The sequence below is a fragment of the Syngnathus scovelli genome, chromosome 17, assembly GCF_024217435.2.
Source record: "Syngnathus scovelli strain Florida chromosome 17, RoL_Ssco_1.2, whole genome shotgun sequence".
NCBI classification, from domain to species: domain Eukaryota; kingdom Metazoa; phylum Chordata; class Actinopteri; order Syngnathiformes; family Syngnathidae; genus Syngnathus; species Syngnathus scovelli.
In genome coordinates this window covers 6,957,716-6,965,320 of record NC_090863.1, presented here as the reverse complement: position 1 = coordinate 6,965,320, position 7,605 = coordinate 6,957,716, and the positions used below count along the sequence as shown (strand labels likewise).

The 7,605-nt window shown below is 50.3% G+C and overlaps 2 protein-coding genes across 4 annotated transcripts; both read left to right on the top strand.

Annotated features, from left to right (window-relative positions):
* Positions 1 to 6: 6 nt before the first annotated feature.
* cldn15la (claudin 15-like a) lies at positions 7 to 2,957 on the top strand. The gene is made up of 5 exons (XM_049748162.2): positions 7 to 1,103; positions 1,983 to 2,147; positions 2,368 to 2,449; positions 2,522 to 2,635; positions 2,800 to 2,957. Exons 1-5 carry the CDS (start codon positions 887 to 889, stop codon positions 2,879 to 2,881), a joined length of 660 nt encoding a protein of 219 aa, XP_049604119.1. The 5' UTR covers positions 7 to 886; the 3' UTR covers positions 2,882 to 2,957.
* A 537-nt stretch (positions 2,958 to 3,494) lies between these two features.
* Positions 3,495 to 7,145, top strand: saga (S-antigen; retina and pineal gland (arrestin) a). Of its 3 annotated transcripts, XM_049748157.2 has the most exons (15): positions 3,497 to 3,748; positions 3,945 to 4,005; positions 4,225 to 4,269; positions 4,335 to 4,534; positions 4,645 to 4,704; positions 4,945 to 5,012; positions 5,092 to 5,224; positions 5,293 to 5,377; positions 5,538 to 5,607; positions 5,671 to 5,808; positions 5,873 to 5,950; positions 6,157 to 6,171; positions 6,256 to 6,308; positions 6,395 to 6,404; positions 6,789 to 7,145. In XM_049748157.2, exons 1-15 carry the CDS (start codon positions 3,701 to 3,703, stop codon positions 6,919 to 6,921), a joined length of 1,197 nt encoding a protein of 398 aa, XP_049604114.1. In that variant the 5' UTR covers positions 3,497 to 3,700; the 3' UTR covers positions 6,922 to 7,145. The 3 variants fall into 3 exon arrangements, with proteins under 3 accessions (XP_049604115.1, XP_049604114.1, XP_068504766.1); XM_068648665.1 differs by lacking the exon at positions 6,395 to 6,404; XM_049748158.2 differs by lacking the exons at positions 6,157 to 6,171; positions 6,395 to 6,404 and having other exon boundaries at positions 3,495 to 3,748.
* The last annotated feature ends 460 nt before the right edge of the window (positions 7,146 to 7,605 follow it).

The following is a 7,605-nucleotide window of genomic DNA, read 5'->3' as shown; positions in this document are numbered from 1 at the left end:
TAAAACGGGTCGCCGGTGTGGCAGGAACCAGTTGAACCGTAGCCTCCGCCCTGCGTGCAACGCGTCATCATCAGAGCCCTTCCAGTTTGGCGTAACGGTTTGAGCGGCACCTGGCAATCGACGGGTTCATGCTGATAATAATTTTGCAGGAAATACGAGGGCTATGTATAGTCAAGCTTTTTTTTTTTCCTCCCCAAAAAAATGACCATGTGCGGCCTGATTTTCAAGAGTGCTTTTTGTGGAGGCAAATGGCCCTGGATCGTCATGTTGGTCCTCTTCTGGAAACAGCAGCCCTCCTCCCTCCCTTCACCCCTTCATTGTCTTAACTTGCCACCTCTTCTTCTCATTTTGCCTCTCGGACAATCCTGGTTTGCCTTCAAAGGTTTCTTTTGGAGCCTTCTTTGGTTGTCTTCTCATCTGAGTCCTGGTCCTTGTCAAGGCTTGAGCCACATGTTCTTTGGCCCAAGTAGGGTACTTCTTCATTCTTATCTGAGATCTCCTTCAGCCTTTACGAGCTCCGTCTTTGGTTGTCTTCTCATGTGTAGCCTTTGATTCTTTATATGCTTGGGATTGTTGCTTTCCATCTTCCTTCCTTCTTGAGCCTTGACGTCTTCCGTTTGCCTGGATTTGCCTTGACGTCTTCCGTTTGCTTTCATTGTGCCTCCGTCCTGCCGCCCTTGCCCTCGGAGGGCTCGGGACGCCGTTGAGGGCGCGGCATGGCTGTGGCAATCGATACTGCGGGGCGGGGCCGTGCGCTTTATGGCCCCGGCAGAGGGCAAAGTCTTTTGGCGCCGACACGGCTGTTGTCATTGTGCGTTACTTGGTCAACTTGCTGTCTGTCTCGGCTATTCTTCTTTTTGCTGAGCGTTGTCGGCGAACGACGAGCATGTCTACGGCGGTGGAGGTGACGGGCTTCATCATGAGCCTGGTGAGCTGGCTGATCACGGGCGCGGCGCTGGCCAACGACTACTGGAAGATCTCCACTGTGGCAGGGAGCGTCATCATCTCGCAGCGGCAGTTTGAGAACCTGTGGCACTCGTGTGCCGAGAACAGCGCTGGCATCGCCGAGTGCAGGGACTTTGAGTCCTTGCTCTCGCTTCCCGGTAGATGGTCCAGCCGTCGTCGTCGCTTTGACGCCTTTCCTACTTGTCCAGCCTTCATCCATTCTTCACTGGCCTTACAACGCCCTTTGCTTTCTGCTTGTTCTCCTTTTCCGTGAAGGCAGCGTCATTAGCCTTCGTTTCTTCTTCCTTTCTTTTTTGAACCTTGCTTTGCTCTGTCGTTAGCGCTCCTTTTCCTTCTTTATTCTCTTCATCTTTTGTCATCATTTATTCTTCTTTGACTTCATTTCTCTTTCTCCAGACTGCAGCTTTCATTTCTTTTTCGTTGGCTTCTTTGCCACTAGGGGGCGACCAAGTGTTTTGGAAGGCAGCAAATGTTGCCTCGTGGTGGTAAATGTTGACCAAACGGTCGGTTGCCAGATGTTTGTGTGTACTTTTTCTTGTCGCAAGGGAATGTTGAACATAAATCGCTAAATACAGTTGGGCCGACGTTTTGCCAACATTTGCCATTTTGAAGGAAACCCGGCCCACGCTGACGAGACTTTCTGCCTTGGCGGCTCAGCGGGACAGGGCTTAAGCATTGCTTAGTGTAGACCAGAAGACTGACTTCATCGAGCTGTGTTCAGCAGCTCGTAAAGAGGCGTGGTGGCCATTTTTATGATCATAATGTGCAATCATTAACTGGCTTGATGAGCACTTTCTGTTTGCTTTGCTCCCACACTTCTAGTTCTTCTTCCCCTTTCACCCTTTTTGCCTTCATGACGTAATCTTTGGCCTGCTTTCTTTCATTTTCTTCATCACTTGGCCTTCGTTTCACTTAATTGGCAAGCTCCATTTTTTTCTTCCATCAGTCTTCATTCTTTGCTTCTGTTCTTTCCTCTTTTCATCATGGTGCTAAGCCGGTGTTTGTTTTTGGCGCAGGTCACGTCCAGGCATGCCGCGCCTTGATGATCGTGTCTTTGCTGCTGGGTTTGGGGTCCATGGTGGTTTCTCTGCTGGGCCTCAAGTGCATCAAGATCGGCTCCGCCGGGGACGCCTCCAAGGCTAAGATGGCCGTCACCGGAGGCATCCTCAGCATCCTGGCCGGTGAGCCGCGTTTCGAGCCGTCCAAAGCTTTCATGCTCTTTGTATGTCATCGTTTGGTCGACAAACACCTCAAAAGATTTGAGTTAGTGCTCACTAAAAACATGGCATTGCTTTGTGTCCATTGGGCTTCGACAGACGAGACGCTGATTTCGCCGCTAGTTCTTGATTGACCTTTCCCTAACGCCAAACGTCCAACCCCCCCCCCCCTTCCTGCTCACAGGTCTTTGCTGCCTGACGGCGGTGTCGTGGTACGCCAACATGGTGGTGCAGGACTTCTACAACCCGCTCTACGTGGGCGCCAAGTCAGTCGTCTTGCCTCATCTCAGCACCTCACATCACGTCAGGTGTCGTTAGCGTGCGTTTTCATCTTGCAGGTTCGAGATGGGCGTGGGCCTCTACCTGGGCTGGGGGGGCGCCTGCCTCGCCGTGCTGGGGGGCGGCTTGCTGTGCACCGCCTGCAGGAGGGCGTCGCCCGCTGCTCACAAAGGGTACGTACGACGCAAATAGTCGCACGTTCGGCGGGCTTCCAGACAGGCTTAGGGTCTCGAGTGAGGCTTTTAAGACTGGGGTAGGGTTTCAACACAGGGTTAGCTTTTCAAATTACACCTTTTAAATGAGCGTTTCCCTCGTTTGTTTCTTTGCTGTGATGCAGCGGTTACAGCAGCAGTTCTCCAGGCAAGGTGTACAAGGCTCCACCCAGGTCGGAGGCGGACACAGCACGAGCTTACGTCTGAAGTGACTTGCAAACAAGCCAGCTCGTCCTTTTCACTATTTTGCTTGGATGAATAAAGAAGCGCTTTGTCTTTTCAAGACCTCTCTGGCCACCTCTGCGCGCTTGCGTCGCCTTGTAATCCGATGTGAGTAATAATGCTGATGGCGATAAAGGCCGTAATCCGGGGCAGTTGCTGACGGGCACAAAACCAGATTAGGCCCTGATGCACTGAAAACTCTCCTCAGGAATGGAGGCCATCTTTTAAATTTCTCAGAGCCAATCACGTCGATGGCAAAATGCAAAAGAGAGACTCCAATGCAAGATGAAGAGAATAACCATGGAAAATAAACTAGGTATCGCTACTTGGTATCACTCAAGAGTCAATACCGGTCCTGGTATCGGTCTTAAAAAGTCGCCATCCAACATCCCCACCAACAAATGCAGACCTGACAAATGAGGCCAACTTTGAGATATCCCATAATGTTGCCTCCTGTAAGGGAACAATGAGGACACACACACACATGCACACACACACACACACATACACAAAATTGAACGACGGCACACGGTGTAATCTGATGGCGTGCTGACGTGGTCGGAAGGTTTTTCAATCCTCTCAGCGGTTGATGTGAGTGAGTTGCGGTGGGCGCGGCCAGGCTGGCCGAAGCTCCCGATTGGCCGTTCCCGAGGAGAGAGAGCCCGCTCTGGACAGCCGTCGTTAGCATATAGAGACGAAACCATTGTCCTCGTCTTCATCTTGGTCCTCCTCGTCGTCTTGGTCCTCGACACTACCCAGAGTGACGCTGACCACTTCCTGTCCATCTTGTCACTCAGCAGCATCATGAGCCCCAAGAATGTCGTCTTCAAGAAGATTTGCAAGGACAAGTCGGTCAGCTCACGCTAACGCGCTAATGTCGTCGTCATCGCGACAATCGATGTGACATGAATGACGGATGAATGACCGATGGATGATGAAGAGATGAATGGATGAATTCATTGATGAATATGTTCAGGAGAAAAAATATGATTATCTAAGCATAGATGACAGACTAATAATGTCATCAATCTGATGCGGTGGTCTTCAGGTGGGCGTGTACATGGGGAGGCGGGACTTTGTGGACCGCATGGACTCTGTGGATCCAGTAGGTGAGGCCACTTAGCCGCTTAGCCGCCTTGCTACCTCGTCAACTTGCCACCGAGCCGCCTTGCTACCCAGTCAACTTCCCACCTAGTCAACTTGCCACCAAGCCGCCCTGCTACCTTCCACCTAGCTACCTTGGCGCCAAGCTATTTCGTTCGCGAGCCACCTCGCCGTCGCCCACTTGCAGTTGGTAACGCTAACCCTCTCGGCGTCCATCCCATTAGACGGCGTCATCGTGATCGACCGCGAAGCCCTGCAGGGGAGGAAAGGTGAGCCCGTCGGCCGCACCTGGCGGCGTCCTCTAGTGGTGACCGCTCTGTTTGGCGCCCCCTAGTGTTTGTCACGCTGTCGTGCACCTTCCGCTACGGCCGCGATGACATGGACGTGATGGGCGTGGCCTTCCGGCGCGAGCTTTACCTGTCCACGCGGCAGGTGTACCCGCCCCTGCAGGACCGCGAGCAGGGCGTCCACACGCGCACACAAGCCAAGCTCTTGCGGAAACTGGGTGATGACGCCTACCCCTTCTTCTTCGAGGTGACGCCCCACTCTGCCCAGCTCTTACCGCCAACTCATGCCCACAACTTGCCACAGCTCCGTTAGCAACACAAAGTGCAGAACACGTGTCCCGTGTGGTGTCATTGCAGTTTCCCGACAACCTGCCCTGCTCTGTATCCATGCAACCGGCACCCCACGACGATGGAAAGGTGACGGCGCCGCTCGTTCCCACTTGTGCATGCGGTTTTAAATTAGGGTGAGGGTTTCAAACTGATGGTAGGGTTTCAAGGTAAGTTTTTTTTTTTTTTTATATATAACCTTTATTTACCCAGGCAAACAATTAGGCTTTCAAACAAGGGTTATGGTTTCTATTTCAGGTTTCAAATTAGGGTTAGGATTTGAGTTTGTCCAGCCGGCATCACACAATGCCTTTTGTCTTGTCTCCTCAGCAATGTGCAGTGGAGTTTGAGGTGAAAGCGTTCAGCGCCGAAAGTCAGGACGAAAAAATTCGCAAACGGTAAGGTCGGACAGCACCGAGTCCGCATACCGAGCATCCCCCGATCGGGCCTGATCTCCGTTTGCTCCATGTCCTCCAGGAGCTCGGTCAAGCTGATGATCAGGAAGGTGCAGTATGCCCCCGAGAGCCAGGAGGTCTCTGCTGTGGAGATCTCACGGGACTTCCCCGTGTCGGACAAGCCGCTGCACGTGTTGGCTCGCCTGGACAAAGAGGTGGGGGCGTGGCCGTGGAGGCCTGGCTGTGCGTGTTCTGGTGACTTCCTCCCACTCTCCGTTTGCAGGTTTTCTACCACGGTGAGACAATGAAGCTGCACCTCAACGTGGTCAACAACTCCAGCAAGAACGTCAAGAACGTGGTGGTGTCCGGTGCGTTCTTCCCAATTAGTGATGCCCCTCCTATCGCAGCGTGACATCAGAGCGTTGCAGTATGAGGCAGCGTGATGATGCCTTTCCCTTTCGCTAATCCGAGGGGCCGCTTAGGAATGACCTTTTACAGTCTCTTTAGCGTTGGTCTCATTGTCTGCAGTGGATCAGGTGGCCACGGTGGTGTTGTACTCCAACGACAGCTACGTCAAATGCGTCGCCATCGAAGAAGGGTGAGTGGCAAGCAGGCTCATGTTGATGCTAGCCCTTGACCAACCACCTTTGTTGTTCTTCAGGGATACGGTGTCTTCAGGGGCGACGCTCCAAAAAGATATCCTGCTGCTCCCCCTGCTGGCCAACAACAGGGAGCGGCGCGGCATCGCCCTGGACGGAAAACTCAAGCACGAAGACACCAACTTGGCATCGTCCAGCATGTGAGCAAGCGCTTAAGAGGATCTAGCTTGTCACTCCAATGCTAATGCTAAGGTACTGTTCCAGCGTCAAGCCAGGCGTCCTGAAGGAGGTTCTGGGCATCATGGTGTCGTACAGGGTCACAGTCAAGCTCATCATTGCAGGGTGAGAGACACGTGAGCGGGAACACTACCTAGTCTGAAGGGGGAAAATTGTCGTGTCTTGTGTTGGACGCTTCCGTTCCGGGTTGGAGCACTTAACATCCCTGCCAAGTCTTTGAAACTGTGACCAAAACTGCACAGAATGTCTCCTGACATTGTCTATCCTCAGTGCACAACATTAATTCTGTTATTTTTTGTACATTTTGGCAGCATGATGAGCTCAAGGTGTGTATAGATTTTTGACACCTCCGACTCCAAACACTAAGCTAGCGACGCTAACCGCTCTTTGATGGATTGTTTGTGTGACAGCGAGGTTTCTCTGGAGCTTCCTTTCAAACTGATGCACCCTAAACCTGACACAGGTGAGGATCTAGAAAATGTAGGATATATTAGCAAATATTTGACAAAACTCAAACTCTTCTTCCCATCTTCTTGTTCTTGCCATCAGTCAAGGAAAGGTGACTTTTTTATTTATTTATTTCTCATGAAATTCGAACGCAATACTTGGACATGTGCATGTGTGAGAATTTTGTAAATCGGCCACCAAATGACGTAAAAATGGTTTACCATCACTAACGCAAATAGATGCTCCCGCAAGTATGCTAAAAGAAATGCATTTTGTGACCAAGATGATGCTAATAAGCGCTTTCACCTTAGTGCTAATGGCAAAAAGCAATTTGACATTAGTGGCAATGTGCTGACTTTAAGCAATGGGGCAACTAACATGCCATTGTTGTCACTCGCTCGTTTGACGCTCTTGGTAATGCGCTAATTGTAATAGCTGGCTTGGCGTTTGTGTCAACATGCTGTTAGCAATAATAATAACACGCTTGTTTGTGAAGTGAAATGGAGGAGGAGCTCGTGTTCCAAGAGTTCAAGCGATCGTATCTTCGAGGCATGATCGGCGACGACGATGACGAAGACGAGGATGGAAACGTGTCAGGCGGTGATGACAGAGCGCCCAAAGAAAAGTGAAAATGCCTGTTAAGAGTTTCGTGGTGGGCTAACTGAGCTGCCTGCAAATTAGCAACAATAACGAAAAGTTTATTGTAGATGTTTTACTTATTGTGTTCACGTGTTACATTTATGAACATGCCATAGTAACCTGACGTCAGTTGAAAAGGATTGGTAGGCCCCAGGTTCATGACTGGGTAGGCATTTACTTTTATTATTTTAATAAACATTAAAACCTGTTAAAACTTGTCTGGTGTTTTATTCCTTGTTTTTATTTTTTGGGCATGAAAACAAAAATCTGACATTTGGTTAACTGCTTTTTATGACAATATGTATGTGTTTTACGTTGTGTAATATGTGTTGATGTTCCACAAAATAAAGAGCAAGCAGTCAAATACACATTCTTGACACGTACAAAAAATGCATAAAGTTATTAGGTACACCTAAAAATGGTGGTGTACCTAATGGAGTGTCCGTGTGACGTCACAGATCAAACAGCCAATCAGAAAGTGGGGGTGAGGGCGGGTGTGGCACTTTTCACTTTCAGTTAAGCTTTGGCCAAGATTTTTCCCTAATGAACTGGCCTGTTATTAGGTACACCTAAAAATGGCGGTGTACCTAATGGAGTGTCCGTGTGATGTCACAGATCAAACAGCCAATCAGAAAGTGGGGGCGGGTGTGGCACTTTTCACTTAAACCAGGGGT

Excerpts from the sequence above, each read along its gene's own strand:
- saga (XM_049748157.2), top strand. The coding sequence starts at position 3,701 with ATGAGCCCCAAGAATGTCGTCTTCAAGAAGATTTGCAAGGACAAGTCG. Across the intron at positions 3,749-3,944 it reads AGATTTGCAAGGACAAGTCG|GTGGGCGTGTACATGGGGAG; the intron begins GTCAGCTCACGC and ends GGTGGTCTTCAG. Across the intron at positions 5,378-5,537 it reads CAAGAACGTGGTGGTGTCCG|TGGATCAGGTGGCCACGGTG; the intron begins GTGCGTTCTTCC and ends CATTGTCTGCAG.
- cldn15la (XM_049748162.2), top strand. The coding sequence starts at position 887 with ATGTCTACGGCGGTGGAGGTGACGGGCTTCATCATGAGCCTGGTGAGC. Across the intron at positions 1,104-1,982 it reads GTCCTTGCTCTCGCTTCCCG|GTCACGTCCAGGCATGCCGC; the intron begins GTAGATGGTCCA and ends TTTTTGGCGCAG. Across the intron at positions 2,636-2,799 it reads TCGCCCGCTGCTCACAAAGG|CGGTTACAGCAGCAGTTCTC; the intron begins GTACGTACGACG and ends GCTGTGATGCAG.